The sequence below is a fragment of the Leptodactylus fuscus genome, chromosome 2, assembly GCF_031893055.1.
Source record: "Leptodactylus fuscus isolate aLepFus1 chromosome 2, aLepFus1.hap2, whole genome shotgun sequence".
Lineage (NCBI taxonomy): Eukaryota > Metazoa > Chordata > Amphibia > Anura > Leptodactylidae > Leptodactylus > Leptodactylus fuscus.
The window spans coordinates 200,004,952-200,027,070 of NC_134266.1; the positions used below are offsets into that span (position 1 = coordinate 200,004,952).

The 22,119-nt window shown below is 39.3% G+C and overlaps 1 protein-coding gene across 3 annotated transcripts in view; it reads left to right on the forward strand.

The window, feature by feature from the left end:
* The window catches only part of KLF12 (KLF transcription factor 12), a 152,507-nt gene extending 135,797 nt beyond the window's left edge, over window positions 1-16,710 (forward strand). For all 3 annotated transcript variants that reach the window (XM_075265422.1, XM_075265423.1, XM_075265421.1), the window contains exons 5-6: window positions 1,962-2,119; window positions 14,241-16,710. In XM_075265422.1, coding sequence (XP_075121523.1) covers window positions 1,962-2,119; window positions 14,241-14,422 — 340 coding nt within the window. In that variant the 3' untranslated portion in view covers window positions 14,423-16,710. The remainder of the gene's footprint in view (window positions 1-1,961; window positions 2,120-14,240) is intronic.
* The last annotated feature ends 5,409 nt before the right edge of the window (window positions 16,711-22,119 follow it).

The window sequence follows — 22,119 nt, forward strand, 5'->3', positions numbered from 1 at the left end:
CTACAGGACAAACATAGATGTGCTAAAGATGGACATACACATTAGACAAGAGTAGGTTGATGGTTTAACAGTTATTGTATGAACAGTTGTTTGTTAAATGGTTATTTTGCTGACGCTGTGGTATACATTTTATTCCATATTAGACATTAAAGTTGTTCAAACTGCTCACATTAGTTCAATGACATCGGGCAAAGGGCAACTTTTTTCAGTAAGTGTTCTTTAAAGGAAATATTGTTCTTAGATGCTTACAAAACATCTTTTGTCCCTACTGGGCAAAAATCTCAAAAATGGTTGACTTCTTTCCAGTCAATGACTTCTTGTCATCAGTAAGCTAAAACGATCACTCATTGTTAGATTTCACCATAGCTGTCATAAGTTTTGCAGCAACACATCTAGTGACGTTTGTCCATTTTTGTAGTTTAATGTGTACTGGCTTGCTGATTTGTTCCAGCAACTATTCTTTCCAACTTCCCCATACACATGCACACTTCGTTCAGACGAGAGTGTATGTTTTCTTCAATGGAGTGAAGTAAGCTTCTCCCAGAAACTTTTGGCAGCTTATCTCCAAGGAGAAGAAAAGATTAGGGTTCTTGAATTCCAGAAGCTTTATCTTTCTATTCTCTGACATCATCTTTCAGACAAGAAATGGATGGCTCCCATATGCATAAGATAGTTGGCTGATCCTTCTGAAATCAGAGGGTTTAGTTGAATTTTCTCTAAAGTATTTGGGGGCATTAGGAGTCAGAGCTCAGAGTCATAGTGGTCACAAGGGGATTGTTATTGTTTATACACCACTACAAGATTGTATACCTGTATGTTGTGTCGAAAACTGATCTGAATACCCCTTTAACTACATTTACATATGCCCCATGCCAAGACTGTATAAATATCCCACATGACATCCTAGATCCGTGGTGGTGAACCTATATCACGTGTACCAGAGGCAGCACTCAGAACCCTCTCTGTGGGCACACGTGCTGTTGCCCCAATCAGGCTCCTGGATCGCTCGATAATGGGGAATCTGGCAAGCGCTTCTTTCAGGTGTATTAGTGTAGGCCGCTGGTCTGTGTGCCCCAACGCAGGCGTGATGTAGTCATTCATCAGTTCTTGCTTTGCGTTGGTGGGAGGCTGCCCTTCTCTACGTGGGAGTGCAGGTAAGTACAGGAGCATGTTATACTGTGTGTGGTCTACTGTGGAGTATATTATGTTCCACAGTACCCCGCACACAGTATATTATACAGTGTAAGGGCCACAGTGGAGTATATTATATTGTTCAGGGTTAATGTGGAGTATATTATACTGTGTGGGGGTCCACTGTGGAGCATATTACACTAGGTGGGGCCATTATAGAGCATATTATACTACATTGGGGGCCACTGTGGAGCAGATTGTACTATGTGGGGGGCATTGTGGAGCAGATTGTACTGTGTGGGGGCCACTGTGGAGCAGATTGCATTGTCTTGGGGCCACTGTGGAGGAGATTGTACTGTGTGAGGGCCCTTCAATATTTATTTCATACAGTATCTATTTTATAACAGACATAATTTTAGTACAGGCTGTAGTAACACTGCACAGTCACTATAAAAGAGATTCTGTGTGATGTAAATAGTGAACATCAATTGTGCAAAAACACCAAATGCTAATATTTTCAGTACAAAGTTATTTGTATTATTGAAAGCTCTGTAAAGACCCATTCACACAACTGTATTTTGCGAGTCCGTAATTGTCTGCAATTGTGCATCCGCAGAGTATTAAGGTTAAATTGTCATTATGGCACTTTAAGAATAGTTAGTGGGTTTTGGTTTGCAGTTTGGGCACTCGGTCTCTAAAAAACAAAGAGTTGTGCAAATGGTAGATAGGATTAGAGAAAGTCAGTTTGCAGTTCTTATGTTACTGTACTGCATGTGTTGTGCTTGCACTTTTCTGTGGATCTTTATTGACTTTTTATTGCTGTTTTGCAGCTCCGTCTCACCATTTAGTATTGAAAGCACAAGACGCCAGCGAAGGTCAGAATCTCCTGACTCCAGGAGGAGAAGAATACATAGGTGTGATTTTGAAGGATGTAACAAGGTCTATACAAAAAGTTCTCACTTGAAGGCACACAGACGAACTCACACAGGTAGGTACTATCTTCAGAATCAGTCTTATATTTCTCCAGCATATATAAACTTTTAATTAATGGTGGCTAATTGGATTTGAAGGTGTTCAGTGTTCTTGTTGCTCTGACAGTAAGTTTGGAAGAATACTGGGGCAGATTTACTAATATTGTTTAGGACAGTGAATATTTATACTAGACAGTGAAGACATAGACTAGACAGTCCTAAACTGCACCAGATTTATCTCAGTGGCTGGTTTGTCAAATCTGAAGTATCTTTAGGCTGTCTAGTCTAACTTTACATCACTTATTAGTTGGCTTTGTTTGCTACAAAACATTTCTGAAATAACACACCCACATGACAGACAAGGCACACAAACTATGTGAAATTGTCAATGCTCAATAAATGAGGTGTAAGGTATATACATCAGGTTTTTTTAAGAAAATTCCACCAGAACTCAAATTATTAAATACAGTACTGTGCAAATGTTTTAGGCAGGTGTGGAAAAAATTGCTTCAAAGTAAGATTGCTTTAAAAAATAGAAGTGTTAATATTTTTTGTCAATTAACAAAATCAAGTGAATGAACAAAAAAGAAGTCTAAGGTTGAGGCCCCACATTACAGAAATGTAGCTTTTTTTTTTTTTTTTTTGCGTTTTTTTTTTAGCCAAAACCAAGAATGTCTTAAAACGAATGGGAAATATATAGGAAGTGCCTATACTTCTCCCTTCTGCTCAATTCACTCCTGGTTTTGGATCAAAAAGCCGCAACAAAATCTGCAACAAAAAAAAAAAAAGCTGTGTTTCCGCCTTAATCACATTAATATTCGGTGTGACCACCCCAGAGAGAGCTCAGTATTATCCAGTCTGTCTATAATTACATGAAGAGAAGGATCTGAGTAAGCCAACATCCATAGAAGATCTGGACTTAGTTCAGGTTCCTTCAAAAACCGTGTGCAAATATACCTCGAAGAACTGATGCTGTGTTGAAGGTAAAGAGTTGCTTCTTGCAACACTGGAGGCGTTCCCCAGTACTCAAACAGCACCGGGGGCATCCCCTGTGTTGCTAAAAACTCTCCAGTGACGCCTTTGTCTTCTTCTGAAACGCTTCTCGCCACATCTTCTTACACCACTAGTCTTCAAAATCCTAGGCATGCAGAGTTGGCTCTGCCAACGGGTGTCGGGCAGAGCCGACTGCGCATGCATGCGGCCATTTTCTTGTGGCCGCTTACACGAGACTACTGTCTAAAGTCGATGATGCAGTAGATTTATAGCTGTAAAGGTAGTGAAATGAAGGCAATGAATAGTATATGGTTTGATTATGAAAGTGGAATTGGCCAGCGATGCCCCCAGAAAACACTTTTATCAAATTAAATTCTTTGCTAGAAAACAGTGCAATGACTCCATCTGCCACTAGATGGTGAACTAGAATTACATATGATAGCATAGTGTTGGTTACAAGAGGTTTATTTTGATACTGAAACAATAGGGTTTTTTATTTTAATTATTTTGTTTGATCTAATTTTCTTACATCATTGCTATTTTTACTGAAAACATCAAACACGATTAGGCAAATACATAATGCTGTGAATGCCTGGGGTTATATAGTCATTTTGAGGTTACAAATTCCTTACCAGTCCATGAGAATGATCTCTTCAACTCACGTGTCTCTTTTCCTTGCTTTTATTTCTAGCCTGTAATGAAAAATAAAAAATAAATCAATAACCTGTTAATGGAGATGTATTTAAGAAAGCAGAAGAAAGCCGCAATGTTCTTAAATAACAAATGCTTTTGTCCATTCACCAGTTTTACTGTCTGCTATTATTTTATATTATTCAAATTAAAATTCTCGAAATTCCTTTTCATTTATTGAACAGTAAATATCCGGATCCACAATAATACTTAAAGTGTAGCTAAACTTTATGGCAGCTTTTGATTTTCTGGCAGCATTTGTCATTAATAAATTTTGTAATATACTTTATTAACAAAAGTTGGCTCCTTTCTGTGAAATCCTGCATTTTTTTTCATCCTTTCCCTTGCTTTTCTATTGAGATCTGCCCCTGCTTCTTATTGTGTATGGAGTATGGGGCTGTGTGAACTAAAGAGAAAATAAGGGTGAGGGAGAGTCACTTCAAATGACTATATCTCAGGCATTATAAATGTAGAAACTTGTTTTTGTTGCCATATGACAGAGGAGATTCTCATCTTTCATATGTCACTAAGTATAGATATAAATATCCTATTTACGTCTGTATTTTCAACACAGTGATATCTCTGGAAATCATACAGGTAGAACTGGATCCTTAGTGTAATGGAATATGAGAATTTCCTCTTATGACATCAAAAGCTTCTATTGTATATATTATAATGCCTGAGATGTAGTCGCCCGAAGAGACTGCACCCCCCCCCCCCCCCCATTTTCTCTTCGCCTCACACGGCCCCTTCTCCCTACACAATAAGAAAATGAGAAGCTGGGACAGCGCTCAATTGCGAAGCAAGAAAAAAAACAACGAAAAATGCAGGATTTCTGAGACAGCTTCCAAAATTTGTTAATAAAATATATAGCAAACTATGTTAATGATGCAAGTGCTGCCAAAAAATCAAATTGTCCAACAGTTTAGTTACATTTTAAACTAATGTGATCTTCATCTTTAATAACAATTTTTCTTGTCTGTATCTGTGGTAATGATGTGCATTAGATTTAGCTGTACCATCAGAACTGACCTTTCATCTTGAGATTATTATCTACGCCTTAATGTTTATAGGCTTACATCTTAAAGGGATATTCCCATTTTAGTGTTCAGCACTTGTGCTTAGTTGTTGGAAGAGAAAGGAGAGAGCTGAGTGTGCATTGCCACTTCTCCATGTACAGCAATTGTGGGACAGGGGGCTGGAGACCTCCATTCTAGAGGTAGATGCAGGTCTCAGAATTGGACATACCATAAATGCCTAAGATGGAAAGATCTAAATGGGTTCTAACTAGTTCTGCTGATAATTTCTTTCTTATTTTTTTATAGGTAAGTATCAATTTTTCAGGTACAAAGGTCTAAATTCTCAAAGGGGTTGTCCAACATTGATTGATATTCTATCCTTAGGATTGGTCATGAATAAGATAAGTAATTAATAACAGGTTGGTGGGGAGTCAGGATTTTGGGGGTCCACTGGTCACCTGAATCAGCTGCTGTTGGAACAACAGAGTATGCAGAGCCAGAAGCAGACTTAGGTGAATGAAAGCTAAGTAAGGTAATGTGCCACAGATTCTTATGAGGCGCAGCATTTAAAGAAGACCTTCCACCACCTCCAACAAATCTATTTCTTCACATCATTTAATAGAACGCAGCTCCACTGATTCCAACATAGTTGGAATTTTTTCTTTAGCACCCATCTTTACTGAACAACCAATGCTGCTATCTTTGTTGTATGATATGGTATTTAGACTCTGTACTGTCAGGAGGATGGTGTCAGGCAGGATCAAGCAAGGGGCCTGAGCTCTGACTCTTGCTGCCTCTGATTGGAACTCTGGATCACACCTCTGTGCCTTAAACCGACCTTCTGACAGCAGGGGCTTAAATATCACTTCAGGCACCAAAACTAACTGCACTTGTTGTTCGGGAACTGAGGAGGACAGAGAGAAAATTGCAACTGCGCAGGAGTCAATGGAGCAGGACCTATTAAACAGATGCTAAGAACTTGAATTGTGATGGTGGTGTAAGGTCCTCTATACGTAGATGTTTAATAAAAATGCTTTTTATTGGGGTACTCATCTAAGGATGGTCATGTACAGTAGATGTTTGGCAAGTGCACTAAATTTCGACAGCTTGCCCATCAAAGTTGATCTTGTTTTGTTTAGTTCACATAAAGGCTGATATTCTTGTAAAATCACCCACAATAAAGACATTATCTATGAAGCTGCATTGTCATTAAAGGGATCCTATCACTCAGACACGAAGTACCACGTTAGAATAGCCTTAAGAAAGGCTATTCTCCTCCTTCCTTTCATCGTCTTCTCTTTGCCGCCGTTCACCTACAATCCCGGTTCTTCTCTGTATGCAAATTAGATCTATCACCGCACTGGGGGCGGGCCCCAGCGCTCAAACAGCACTGGGGGCGTCCCCAGTGCTGCGAGAGAACTCTCTCCAGTGCCACCTCCATCTTCGTCAGCAGCGTCATCTTCAGCCTCTTCTTCTGGCGGTGGCTTGTAACTTCTAGGCCTTGGGCCTTCGGCAGAGCAGACTGCGCATGCCCACAGGCCATGGGAAAATGGCTGCTTACAATACTGAACCATATCTCTGGTTCTATGGATGTGTATTCTAGTTCAGTGGCTTTATGCCCTGTTCATTGATTACTCTTTTTTATAATTCCCTAGTGTATAATGTCTTTTTTCCTCTCCTGAGCTGATTCTGGTATAAAGATTTTGCCACATTAGTATGTTCTTAAGGGGGTTGTCTAGGCAAAAATGGACAATCCTTTTAACGCTTAAATGTACTGGGGGCAGTGACAAAATAACAAAATGCATACGCACCTGTCCCCAATGCTCCGGTGTCCTCCTGTTCCTCCCAGTTCTTCTTCTTTGGCGGTGTCTCCCAGGTCCTCTTCCGCCGTTGCGCTGAGGCCGCTGATTGGCCTCAGCAGGCCTCAGAAAGAGGACCCGTGATGTTACAGTTAGTGACATTCAGGCCCTTCACTGATTGGCCTCAGCAGTCTGGAGACCGCCTTACTGGATTAAGCAGAACTCTGTAAGACACCATCAGAGCAGAAGAACTGGGATGCGCAAGGGGACACCGGAGCAGTGGAGACAGGTGAGTATGAGTTTTTTTTTTTTTTTTTTCACTAACCCCAGCTGATCTAAACATTAAAAGGGTTGTCCATTTTTGCTTGGACAAGTCCTTTAATGTCAACCTCTCCTCTCTGTTGGCTGAATAAACTGCATCAAAAAATGCATGGTTGGCTCAGTTACTGTCAGTCACATGTACACAGTATGCCCACCCTTGACATCAGGTCTGACCTTTATTATTGCATTTTTCTGCACACTATAGACTTTATTATGTAGTTTTTAGAATACTGTAAATCTGAGCATAGTAAAACTCCCAGCACAACTTTCTGATATGTCTTGGTTGTGATGACAACTTGCAGTAGTAGCACATGGTTACAATGCTTGTAATACAACTGGGAATAAATATACTGTACTTGTGTTGATATGATATATCAGTACAACACCCTTCTTATGTCATTTTTATCTATCAACATTAAGCACATTGAAATAAAGCCAAGGCAGAAAAACAACGGCTGAAGTTACATTTAGAGACAGACCTAAGTACATAGACGTGAAGTCGAGTAATTAGCAAAAGTGCTATTAACGCATTAAATATAATATTAGAAGGAGGGTGTGCCGAGCCATATAATCATATTCCTTTTCTTCATTTAAAAAGACACAATTAAGAAGAGCATCCCTAATGCTCTAAAAGGATACAAGTGCTACCACTGAAAACCTTTTATGTCAACTCTCCTTTCTAGAAGATCCATTAGCAATGTTTTGTAGAACTGTAAAGCTTTGGCTTACGTATTGTTCAAGTTAAGTAGAGTTATTTATCACTAACCCATTCACTTTGCCTCCTGCATATGAATTATCCGAAATAAAGAAATAAAATGTATTTGTGGTTTTTGTTTTGTTCAGAAATCTGTTGATCTGTTTTCAGCAGTGAATAGTTATACTGCTCACAGGTAAATTAGTAGTTATTAGTATATGTTGTTCTCAAGGAACCCCAACAGTACATGACATGACGTTTCTTCCTTGTAATGTGCCACACATGTAGTAATCATTGATTTTGCAATACTTAATATATCATCTGTGCCAAGAAATCCTCACAATAAGACCTGGTGAGGTTCCTTGAGGCCTGGAGTTGAGAAATCCTATCTTTAGTGACAGATTATATTATCAGAGTCTTTGACAATGACAATCCATTCCATGTACATGACTCTATTCACAAATATTACTAAGGTCACGGAGAACAGCACAGCAGATCAATCATTAACTGTAACTTTTTACAATTCGCACATAGTTATACTGTAATGGATTTTACGTTAAAAAAATAAATAAAAGATACGGTTTTGTAGGTCAAACTAAAGTGTGGAAATAGTATATAGATTATTTTCTAAAGCATTGCTGCTATCTAACCTGAGCTGTAGGCCACTTTACCCTGTGCTCTTAAGAAACTGTCCTTCTCCTTGGCTTTGTCTACATGAAATTATGACAAGTAGTGTTCATATCTTAGGTTTCCAAGGAGACTCTCAATAGTTTATGTATAATCACTCCTAGACTGTTGGTACTGTTAGGCCTAGTGCACACAAATGGGTATAATCCATTCTGGTTTTCATAGACCTCTGCACAACAGACGTGTTCATGTAGCTTTTACAGTAACTCGAATTCAGAAGCTCACAACAGAGTTTGGCGTCGGCCACCCCACAAAGTGGGAAGTAAGTTTATCTGTAGTAATGGCAATTGCTTTTCCTGAGCACCATTAAGGGACCTTATTAATGTCATATAGTAAATATACAAAAGAAAATCCACATAAGGCTGAGTGCACATCGGGTTTTTTGGTCCAGAACCTGAGGCAGAGGCCGCCTCAGGTTCCGGTCCAAAATACGGGTAGCTGCAAATGGATGCCAGTGCAATGCATTGGCATCCAGTCGCGCACTCCGCTCTGAATTCGGCCCAAATGAATGGGCCTAGTTGGGAGGAGGGAGTGTCTATAGGCGGATTCACCTGAAGAATGAGCATGTCCGTTCTTTTTTCCAGGAGCTGGAACAAACGGCTTCCGGAAAAAAAGAACTGACCGGCTTCCATTGATTTCAATGGGAGCTGTCTTTTTGGTCAGGATTTTGAGGCAAATACAGTCAAAATACTCTGTGTGAACTCTGCCTTAAAGAACCAGAAAGCAAAAAAGAAGAATCTGGAATTACATATGGTGGCAATGTGGGCAAAGGCAGTCACCTGGAAAGGTGCAGAACTAAATAGACAACACCAAGTGTAAACTTTAAGTATACCTGAGCTCAGCGTTTTCTCACAGGGAGGTTAAGTGCTTGAATGAGTCTAAATGCTCGGGGCGCACTTAGCATTAATACCACGATTTGGCCGCAGTGGAGACTGCGGCAGAAACCTTGGCATTATTCAGTACCTGCAAAACAGATGGGATTCTGGCTAATCCCATCCACTCATTGCAGGTATTGTAAAATATCCAAAACACAGCAATGTAAACAATCATTGTGTTTTTGTAAATCACAGCATATCAATTATACCTACGGATATACTAGCGTGTTCCATATAGGTATAATAGGGACAGAAGGTCCTCAGAGGAAAACTTGGCAGACTTTCTGTGACAAGAACTATGCTTTTCCGCCACATTTTTTTCCACAGCGCTTTTTGCTTCTGGCCACTACATAGGGCCTTAGCCTAAAGGGGTTTTCCAGTCCCATATTAATTTTTCATACTGAATGCACAGATGGCACACATTGTGGAATAGAGCTAATTGTAAACAATGAATGCAATGGTGTCTCAGAAACAGTACATTACAAGTAATGTAAGCCCTTAGTACAAACTCATGGTTTCATCTAAATCAAGATGGTTACAAGGATTTCAGATGCCGAGATGGCAGGGAAACTTTTCATACAGTATACTACAGTTGTTGTTCCCATCCTTAATCCCCACTTTCCTTATTTTATAAGACATTCTTTGTTCCCATGTTTGACAGCAAATGTATTCATTCCCAAAATTTCCATTGGCTTATTTTATAGTAGCCTCAATCTTTCATTTTTTCAGCGATGTAACTCCACTTCTTTAGCAAGCTATGCTGCTTGTACAGCCGATAACAGATACACAGTATAACACACCACGCATCATAAGACTGTGCCTAATGCATCTATTCTCTGTTACCACTTAAGGCCCCATGTGGCGTAAACACCATGAGTTAGCCATGGTGGAAATACAGTGGAAAAAAACCCGAATCTAGCGAATCCCATACACATTACAGAAAAATACACACAGTAGACACGCTGTGATCGTCAAAACTGTTGTGTCTTTCAAAATCGCTGCGTGTCAATTATTACTTCAGAAACGCTGGCGGTTCCCCTATAAGTATAATGAAAACTCTGCGGATGAAAAGCAAGTGCAATAAATATTCCACAATTGTTCATGGGTTGTGCGTGGCACAACAGTGCACAACAGTACACAGTTGTGCACTGTGTAACAGTGCTCCATTGAAATAGGCCAATCATGGACAATCCCTTTATATAGTATATCTGTTTTCATACACTTGACATTGGTGATCTTTTATAGCAAATGAATCCTTTATTTACATACAAAGGCACTTTTATATGATCAACATGACACTGTAAGTAAATGTTATTTTCCTATATCTATAACGCCCATGATCTTCCATAGGGTACAAGTTACTGCACTTCTCTTTTTGCCCGCATGTAACAGCTCCAAAGTTTCATCACTTGTTTGAGAACATTTCTATTCTTCCTTATTAATTATATGATAGTCTTTTTTGACCTGCAGGTATTTCTGTACATTTTAGGATTGCATGTTTTTTCGGCATAGGCCCAAAATGTAATTAACATTGTTTTTCTGCTCTATAGCTATGCGACTCCCTGCCCAAGAGCCAAATCTTTGTGTGTGACTAGATTTTACTACTTAGAACATCATTAAACAGTGTCAGTCATCTAAGATGTGGGAGATCTGCAGAGCTACTTTATGTTCAGAATCTGACTGTTTTTTTCTATTGTGTCAGACATGAGAATCTCAGAGTTTTTCCCTGTTTTTAATGAGTCTGTATACAGCCGGTGCCAGGATGAAGTTAACTGTAGTGTTTGAGTTGCTTGTCAGGCAGTTTAGAACCATTTCTTAGCTGTAGACTTCCATGCTGGGACAGGTTTTAAAAAAACAGCCCGTGTTTGCTTTCCTTTTATTACACAGTAACCGCACATATGTTAAACAAAGCTAATGTGTTTAATGCAACCGAAACCAAACTTTATTGTAAGACAAGACAGCGGCTTTGTTCAGAGTTTTGAGTAACCCTTTCCTCTTTTATGGGTGGCTATAAAAGCATCGCGCCATTCATAATATCAAGTAGTTTGAAGACGATTATATGCAATAGGTGTAACCAAAATGAATGATGGCACTTGAAGTAGCCGATCTGAACGTAGTTAAAAGTGTATCCAACTGGAGAGTTAGAACACTATGGGGACAAATACCCATGACATTATATCAGCTTGAACTCATTGAACATTAGAGTATATCCTTCAAACGCAAAGTCTTAGCTGTGTAAAATGTTGTAAAATCCCCTACCCCAATGATAGCATAGAGGAGACAACAAGGTGGTGGTGTGATCTGCCCTGTCCTCTGTATAGAAAAATACTTGTGTAATATATAAACTCTGTAAAGTATTACTCCACTCCACTTTCTCCAGCAAATTCCCAGGCTCTAATATGACAAAAGGTTATCTATAGCCATCATATGGGGAAGCTCAAGCTGTAGGATAGTGACAAGGCATTGCTATTATGTATTTGTAGTCACAATATTACTAGACAGTCTGTCATACGTAGTGTCACTAATCATCACCGATTGCCCAAACATGTGTAATGTTTATTAGATGACAACTCTGAGAGCCACAGTTTAGAGTATTCCGGGACTATAATACTGAGATCTACTTCCTCTTTCTAGGCCAGTGACCTCACGTGTATTGGTGACATGTCCGTGCTGCAGCTCATGTCTATGTTGCAATACCAAGCACAGTCACTATACATTGTACAGCATTGTGTTTGGTATATAGTGAAGTGGCCACTGCCATAAATATTATAGTCCTAGAAATCCCCTTTAAGGCTTAGTCACCATGTAGCGGGCCGCAGCAAAAAAATGGTAACACAGAGTTTTTCCCATAGTGCTTTTCAAAGAAAGTCCGCAGAGGTTACCTCTGCAAACTTTCTGCTTCAATTATACCTATATGGAAACTACAGGCATTTCCATAGGTATAATGGACGTCCTACGATTTCCAAAACCGCAACGCGCGTAGTTTCCCGCAGTGCATGGATGGGATTCAGTAGAGCCCTGGCTTAAAATTGTAAAGTATATTGTCAAATTAGGCTTTTTCTCAAGAACACAGATTATAGCAAGACATAAAATATTCTTGTATCCAGTCGTATTCTAAATGTATATATTTAGTAGTAGGATCAGATGATACAATGAAATTCACTGATTTGCTTTTACCAGTGATATTACTACCCCGAATCGATGAGGGATTTTATAATATACTCTGTATATTCTTTGATATAAAACATCATAATTCTTTTCATAAATATGATCTTTGACAGCTGAATGTTTTATGGTGGCCAGCAGCTCAATACAGTATAATACACCATTGATGTCTATTATATTTTAAGTGTAACTAAAATGTTATCTTTCTTTCCTTTCCTCCTCCTAGATTTTACCTCCTCTTCTGTCAACCTGTTTTGGGGTCAGGGTGTGACTTAGACTACTGTTAGTTTTAAATGGAATAAATAAAGAATAGTCATTTTAATTGTCCTCTTCAGGCTATATATTAGCTCTTGTTTGAGCACAATAATACTTCATGCACTTAAAACATGTAAAGTTTATATTGGAAGGAACTGATAGATTTAATCTTTAATAAAAACAAACAGGCCATGTGAACAGATAGACGGATTTACAGAATGGATTAGTGCAAACTCTTGTACCTTTTGCAGTGCTATGATGACAATTATTGGACAAGGCCTAGATAAAGAAGACCTATCAGTTCTCCTGACATATCTGTTTTAGCAAACACTTGTATTTCCAATAAGTCATCAATTCTAGATGATCTTTTCTAAAACTTGGCGCTGTATTATTCCTTGTAGGAGTTTGGAAAAAGTTAAAGGGATTCTACCATTAAACTACCTTTTTTTCTAATGAACATGTCGGAATAGCCTTAAGAAAGGCTATTCGTCTCCTACCTTTAGATGTGGTCTCCGCCGCGCCGTTGCGTAGAAATACCAGTTTTAACCGGTATGCAATGAGCTCTCCGCAGCAATGAGGGCGGGCCCCAGCGCTGAAAGTCCGATGAGTGCATCTCCATTGCTGCCCGAGAGCTCTTTCCTGCGTCGCCTCCTTCTTCTGCAGCAACTCCGCCTCTTCTGGCTTCTCTTGCTCTTGTAGTTCTATAGAGGAGCATAGAGAGGCCACCCCAAAATGGCCGCTGGCTGGCTCCTGTATTGAACTGCAAGAGTGGCTACCCAAAAATGGGCGCCGGCCGGTGGCCATTTTTGGGTAGCCGCTTTTGCAGTTCAATACAGGAGCCGGCCAGTGGCCATTTTGGGGTAGCCACTCTTGCAGTTCAATACAGGAGTTGGCCGGCGGACATTTTGGGGTAGCCGCTCTTGCATTTCAATACAGGAGCCGGCCGGTGGCCATTTTGGGGTAGCCGCTCTTTCAGTTCAATACAGGAGCTGGCCGGCGGCCATTTTGGGGTGGCCTCTCTATGCTCCTGTATCGAACTACAAGAGGAAGAGAGGCCAGATGAGGCGGAGTTGCTGCAGAAGAAGTAGGTGGCGCAGGAAAGAGCTCTGGGCAGCAATGGGGACGCGCTCATCGGTGTTTCAGCGCTGGAGCCCGCTCTCATTGCTGCGGAGAGCTAATTTGCATACCGGTTAAAAACGGTATTTCTACGGAATGGCGCGGCGGAGACCACGTCTAAAGGTAGGAGATGAATAGCCTTTCTTAAGGCTATTCCGACGTGTTCATTAGAAAAAAAGGTAGTTTAATGGTAGAATCCCTTTAAGAACTTGGTGTTACTAGTAGGGGTGTGTTCCTATACAGACTGACACTGTTCTATCAGGCATGAGAGGGCAGGGACACACCCCTTTGGCCACACCCAGTTGTCAGGTTATTTTTCAGTTTCTAGGAGGAACAACAGGGGAATGTAGAGTTCTAAAAATATTCCAGAACCATTATGTCAAGAGAAAAACAACAATTTAATAAAATAGATGTCAGAAGAGCCAACAGGTCCTCTTTAATGGGATATTGTTAACTTATACATTGATATGCATAATAAATTTTAGGAAAACAAGTAATATTTTTCTTTTTTTTTTTTTTTTAAGGAGAGAAACCTTACATGTGTACCTGGGAAGGATGCACCTGGAAGTTTGCACGCTCAGATGAACTAACAAGGCATTACCGCAAACATACAGGAGTGAAGCCATTCAAATGTGCAGACTGTGATCGCAGTTTCTCTCGCTCGGATCACTTAGCATTGCATCGACGGAGACACATGTTGGTCTAAGCCTACAGTCCTTCCAAACATACGGAAAAGCGGGTTCTTTTCTTATTAATCTATTCAGCAGGGCTGAATCCATCTACAGTGTTATCGAAGCAGGATGCCCACAGGTGATCCAAAGTGAAGGAGCATAACGGGAAGTGCCCTGCTGCTCTAGTTTCTAAAGAATCAACTCCAAGCATGGAATCTCCAGTACATGTCCATACCTCAGATCCAGAGACTTTCACACTGAGGACACAGGCACTTTTTATGGGCCATGACCTGCATCATTTTACACAGCATCTATTGTACATTTCCCTTATATATGGACAGATCTTTTTGAAAGATTTTCTCCTAATTTTCAAAAATGATGTATCGTAGACTGTTTTCAAGATCATGAAATGCTCAATTGATTGATACTTTTTTTTTTTCTTTTGGGAAATGTTTTTGTAAAGTAACCATCAAATAGTGGACTATTTGCGACAGGTACATGTATAGAGTGGACTGACAGCAAGTTCCTTCATCAGAACATGGGATTTTGCAATAACCGCGATGGTAATGAGATGTCCCTCATGATTTCCATCAAGCAAAGCGGGCATAATATCATACTCCTTCTTTGAGTATTCAGATTTTTTTCTCTTTCTTTGTTGTTTGTGAAAGTATATAGGCCGGTATCTTAAGTGAAGTACTGTTTGTGTTTGTGAATTGACTTGGCCTTGCCTAAAGCCTTCTTATATTTCCTCCACATTTATACATCAATATCCAAAACAATTGCACAGGCTCTCAGTATTATTCTGTTTTATAGAGTTAAAGAACACAATGTGAGGTATTATGGCGGAGTTTGGCCCCATCCTAAATAGGGATACGGGGGGAATCAGATAGCACAAACTGGAACGGTTGCACTTCTTGCTGCTATTTAGCAATAATGACTGTCTTATATGGATTTACTATAGATCAAGTACTTAAACTGCATTTTTTACCACATCACAGGAGGCCTTTGTCGAAATATATTATATTAGATATTAAAACCCTAACACAAGTTTAAAAGGCTGCTCATGGTAAAATTTGACAATTTCAAATGTGAATAAAATGTACAGATAAACCATTATCCCATCAAAGTCAGTTGGAGTCTGGCCTTGAGATCAAATATATTTTGTAGTTTTTCTGCATATCAGAATTTTTTGTGGAAGAAAAGGGAACATTCACCAGCTTTTACCTAGGAAGCAATGTATTATTTGCTTCACAATGGCATCATTATTATTCTGCAGTTTGCTCTGTATCTGTAATGGCTTTATGTTGAGTGAGAAAGCAAGCAATATAGGATCTGAGTAAACTGATACATATAATGTGATCAATACCAGTATTAATTGCAAATAAATGCATGGTCGTTATATGCATTGAGATCTATTTTTAGTATTGTATAGCTATATACTATCAGTATCGGAAATGCCATATCATAAACATTCAGCTGTCTAGCACTAAATTGAAGATTGTATTCTTCTACAATATTAAGCACACTCATTCCTTATTATGATATTGTTTTAGTGACAAGCAATATGGTTATGGTAGTTTAATCTATATTACTGACAACCACATTATAGCTCATACCAGTAATGATGGCCCTGTCGTCCCGGAAGCTTTACTTGGAGGTTTTGTATTCTAACATCCAGCTAGCCTGCCCCATTACACAGAGGAAGGGGAAAGGGTTAAGATCCTAAGAAAAAATAATTGACGTGAAACATTAAAAAGATGTAAGCATGTACAGTATATGTCGGTATATACAACTTGTTTTATAACTGATGGGGTACATGTGTTTTAAAGTTTGTTTAGTGTGACTATTTTTTTTTTCTACTTGTGTTCAGTGATGTTCCTGAAATGAAGTTTTGTGTTTTATGTTTGATGCCTCTTGATATTATCTGTAATTCAGAATAGCAAAAACAACAAAAAAAAACTTCTTACGAAATAATATTTGCACACAGTGTATAGCTAACCGGATATGAATTCTAACAATGGCAAATGAAACCCTCTTCCTTCAAGGATGTCTAGAAAAGATATAAAGGATGCAGCAGAGCTGAGCTTAGCACTTTGACCAAGGGGGCCATTAATAAAACATACTAGTACAATTTTGTTGTTATGTTGGTGCACTTTCTTAATAAGACACGTAAAACCAGTAAACGTTGCATTACATATTCAGCACTTTGTCAATACATCCTTTCATTAGGTATGGGGATATTCAGTAGTTTTGCAGCAAAGGTGTATACCAGGTATCTGTTGGTAAAACAAAAGTTTAGTTGTACCTGTCATTGTTTAGACAATTATTAGACATTTTTGGGTGTTAATGACAGATTGCAAGCTTTCGAGGCTCTAGGCCTCTTTCTCAGGCATAGTATGAGCCTCGAAAGCTTGCAATCTGTCATCATTTTTAGTTAGCCATTAAAAAAGGTATCAACTACTGAGGACTCTCAATTTTTTATATTTCATATCCACTGGCTAACACGGTACAAAGATATTTTTTCCTTATCAATAATTTCTCATAGCTATACTCTTCTATGTAGTACTTGCACCAAATGCTATTTATAAGCACACCCCTAAAATATATGTCAGAGTCTTTTATAAATGAACCCTGTTGTGTTTTAGGATAAGTTCAGCTCTTCTGCATCTGTAGGAGGAAGAAATAATACACTGATTCTCAGTTGTTGTCTATTAGGGCACAAAGAATACAAGATTTTGTATGAAAAGTTTAGTATAAAATCTCTTATGTATTTACCGAATATTTAAGAAAATAAAGCACAACAGATGATTTTAGATCTATAGGAAATGTTTTATGGAATATTGTATTGATAAATGTATGTGAAAAGCATTTTTCCTGTTTTTGTTATTGCAGTATATCCATTTTAATAATACTATACAGTGAATAACTCATGAAGCATACCCAGTAATGTAATAAGACAACTATGTATAGGATAGCCTGTGGTATATATTCAAAGAACTTAGACTCATTTTACCAGGTAGACTGTGAGCCAGTTCATTATGTATAAATAATGATTCTGTATATGTTGAAGGGGAACCATAAACAGTGTTATGCAGCATAAAGTTCCCTATTATCATAACATTGTTTCTTCCTCAAAACCTTTCCCTCATGACAGTACTCCTGGTCTTGTGCTTCCTCCTTGCTGAGTTGACATAGGGAACCTTACGTGGATGCAAATCATGAACCACATCAGTATTCACATTATAGCACACAAAATCACTGATCACAGGGTCAGAAGTGTTGTCGCCAGTGATGTGGAAGCCATTAAAGCCTTTACGTCTATACTTCCTATACGACTTCTATAAATTACATCTCCATGCAGAAATATAGTATTAAACATTTTCACAACTATACAACGACATTCCCACCTTCTTTCCCATTTTGCAGAGATTTGCAATTGAACCCTATAAAGTGAAGGAGTCACAGCTCATAACTAGAACTAGGGATTTTGGAGTCCTGGCACTTTTTCCTGAACCAGTTAGGAACTGATCTCATATTCCAGCAATATGTCTAATAGTATTGCTGTTAAGTAGGGTTGAGCGATCGGGATCAGAAAAGATAGGATCCTGATTGGCGATCGAGTCAATTTTACCATCGTTCGGGATCCGATCCCACCTAAAAAAGATCGGGAATAGAATTCTGATCCCGATTACTCAACCCACTTACCTGCACAGAACTGCTGCCGCTCCCCGGAGCTCCGGGCCGTTGTTCTCTCCACTCTTTCTTCGCACGCTGGCAGAGCGCTGTGTGCGCCCCGCCTACCTAGGCTAGTGGTACTGCTGGGAGTAGGCGGGGCTTGTTGTGGCTTAGGAGAGTGTGGGCGGGTACAGGAAGGGGAGACATGAGTGATGCACTCACGTCTCCCCGCCCTGTACCCGCCCACACTCTCCTTAGCTACAACAAGCCCCGCCTTCTCCCAGCATCAGTCACACCAGCCTAGGGAAGCGGGGGCGCCCGGAGCTCCGGGGAGCAGTGTATACAGTGGGAGAGGAGGCGGCAGCGATTCTGTGCAGGTAAGTGGGGAGGACTAAGTTGCTGGTGGATTTTTTAATCACTACACAGCATGGAGTCCAAAAATTGAAGCCTTCCATTTTTGGACTCTTCGCTGTGTGTAGTGAACAGGATAGTTTTTAAAATCTGATTTTTGGTCAGTAAAAAAATCCCATTGACTTACACTAGGATCAGAATTGGGATCGGGACAGGGTTCAAATGGAAAATGATCGGAAATCGGATTTTAAAATCGATCCTGAAATGTCAAGATCGGCTCAATCCTACTGTTAAGGAATATGGATATTTTCCACATGGAAAAAAAATCTGAGTTTCATGCTGCAATATTTTTGCTTATTTATTTACAAACCTCTGATATGCAGTTTGCAACTTGTGTCTAGTTTCTGCTTCTGATGTTCATGTGGTCCCTTCTAGTAATACATGTGGGATGTGAAGTCTGTGTATCCAGGATGCTGCAGCCATGAATAGCGCTAATATATCAGCTCATCTTCATTCTTGTATTTATTTTCCCTTAAGTGGGATCCCCTCTCTCTTTTGCTGGCAGACACTGATGCTAAGAAATGTGTGGTTTCCTTCAATATCCCACTTGAGTCTACCATCGGTGCCCTCCCAGCCTTTCTACATATACACACAAGCTGTGTACCCCTATAGACTACACATCAGCTCTCTTTCCTATCTATATCCTGATTCAGTACTGTGTTTATTGTTTACCCTCTCTACAGAGTTGTATGGATTGACCTCCCTCAATTGAATGATCTGCCACATATATTGTTACTCCATCTTCCTGCTGCTACCTCTAACACAGAGAATGGAGAGCAAGTCAAAGAGGGCCAACCAAGTCAAGAGCTGTGTTTTGTCAGGTTCACTGTAAGTTAGAAGCTCCAGGACAGCCAGTTATATGAAGGTGTTACATAAGCTCTACAGCCGTAGTTAATATAGACCAGAAAGCAAACTAACAAAAAAAAAATTCATTGCTTAGGAGTCAATAGCCTTAAAGTACAGTTTAAAACTGAAAAGTTAATTGATTCTCAGATATATAGCACATTAATATTACTAATTTTGAGCACAATGAGTATTAAAATGTGATTATCATGTAGAAATTGTAACATCCTTCTTCAGTAAACAATTCCAGACTTGGGAATCGAACACATGCATAGCCCTACCACATATGTTTGTGATAGAACCTATTGACCAGAATGTCTGGCTACAAATTTAGCCCACACAGGACAACTCCCAATGAGAATGAAGACTTTAACTGCAAACTGATATATGGCGAGTGGGTGGATTGTCTCTCTGGGGACAACTAATATATACAATTTGCATCAGCTGCATCAAAAAACATTAACATTCATGTCTTGAGTAGCTGAAAGTAAGAACATGGTGTGCTTGGAGAATTAAGTTATTGTATAAAAGATAGCACTTGGTGGCCCTATCCGATAATATTTGTGGATTTAGTTGTGAAGGCACATATATGACCAATATTATTAATAACAAGGCACAATTGCTGTAGTCAGCATATGACTGGTGGCAGGTATCAGTGGATGATACTTGTACTTTTCCAGGAACAGTATGTATAATTACCAGTACTATTTTATCACCTATGGTCTTTGCTGTGCTTTTAAGTAGGAGATCTTCTCCTTTGTAAGGTGATTTCTCTTTATTAATAGGTCTTCATCAGTACATTTATAATAAGAATATAACAGGAGATTAACTGAGATTACAATCAAAGGATTCTGATGTATGATCTTTTTGTATAGTAACGTGATACCATTAGTATTGACCATATGCCATATTACTCCATGCCTTGGAGTTAAAACAGAGGTGCTTCAAATAATGAATGGCCCACTGGATATACTACCAACAGGATTTGATCTGTCCTAATATTTCAATAAATTAACTCACACATGTAATATGGTGAATTTTTTTACATATAGATGGGAATATAACTTAAGCAGTGTACACGTTTTATAAAGTGATTCTAAAGGTCCCATATACATAAAAGAAAAGTCTGTGAAATTTGCAGATTTTAGCAGGACCAGCCATCTATATTGTGTTTGGAGACCTCCTAATGGAAAATGTTGGGGGAAAGAAGGATCAGACATATTGAATATTACCCTTTGCATTTCCAGGTGATAAGCTGCTGCCATAGGTGTCTGCCATTGACTTAGTCTATTTCCCCTATTAAAAATACATGCTTCACTGACTTGTGTGTTGTATCTGGTTGAGGAACTGTCTAGCTGACAGCAATTGAAAGTGTATTGGGACCTTCACAGCAAAAATAGAAGAAGATTCTTTTATTATTATTCACACAATATAGTTTCTAAATTTAGGAATAACATTATTGTAATGGCTTAGAAGAAGCATAACCATAACCAGATATTCCGCATGTTAAGCATATTACAACAACCACCATCATATTGGGTTTATCTAGCACTTATCTTAATAAAGAATCCCCTTTTTAAAAGTTCACCTTAATATAGTTTTACATTTCAGCCCTTTTCTCCCACATTTGTCTATGGGCTATAGTACATACGGTATTGTTTGTTAATATAGATTCCACTCTTAAAACTTCCAACCATACAGTGATTTTATATTTCAGCCCTTTTCTCCCATATTTGTTCATTGGCTACAATATATCTGGTATTATTGTTCTGCCTCCTTTATTTCATTCCAACTAACCAATCCAATGGAATTGGAGATATTGTTGGAAAGGTCCCTTTACATGGTTTGAGTTCTGAAACCACTAGTGATTGATCAATGGTCGGAACAGGCGGTGAGGATCTGATGTACAATGAGCAATATTCATTGCTTAGGGAGGGCCTAAGATGGGTTCACACCTTGCACCCAGTCTCCGCTTTGCAGGAAACAGAAACAGGGCAGTAGATGGAAACCCAGCAGTCAGAGTGTCTGCCCGTGAGCGCCTTGTGCCTCTCCGCAGTGAAACCGTTTTTTTTAACCGGACACAATGTCGGACATGCAGGACTTTGTGTCTGGTTAAAAGAAAAATAGTTTCACCGCAGAGAGACACAAGGCTCTCATGGGCAGACACTGACTGCCGGGTTTCCGTCTCCTGTCTAGTTTCACAGGCAGAAGACAGAAACCCACAAAGCGGAGACCGGGTACAGGTGTGAACCTGCCCTTAGTCAAGAGCCTGTGCTGTAAAGCTGACTGTAAATATCAGTAATTGTAATACTTATTTGTATTTGACCAATATGACCAATCAGTATATCTTTTGTCATTGAGCTTTTCCCTGTATTCTGATTCCCCAGTGATATTTGGTTAATGTAAAACAGGTATTCCCATTTTAGACATTTATGTCTCTCTCCATTCATTTTTATGGGGCGGATAAAAACCACTGTGTCTTCCATGGAATTGAGTAGAGAGAGCTACACACATACATATCCACCTTCCATTTCACTCTCCATCTATGAAGCAGCCAGTGGCTCCTGTTATGGGTATAGGTGTGGATCTCCAGTAATAGAGCCCACATGTATCAGATATTTATGTCACATTGTATAAAAATGCCATAAATGTGTAAGAATGGGAATACCTCTTTGAGGTTGTTTCCAAGATTGTTAGGTTTCCTTGTGCCTTGACTGTTTAGGTGTGTTTAGAAGTCAGTGATTTCGTTGTCCTTGCAAATATGGTCTCTAAATGCAAAACAATGTTACCTGCGATATGGTTA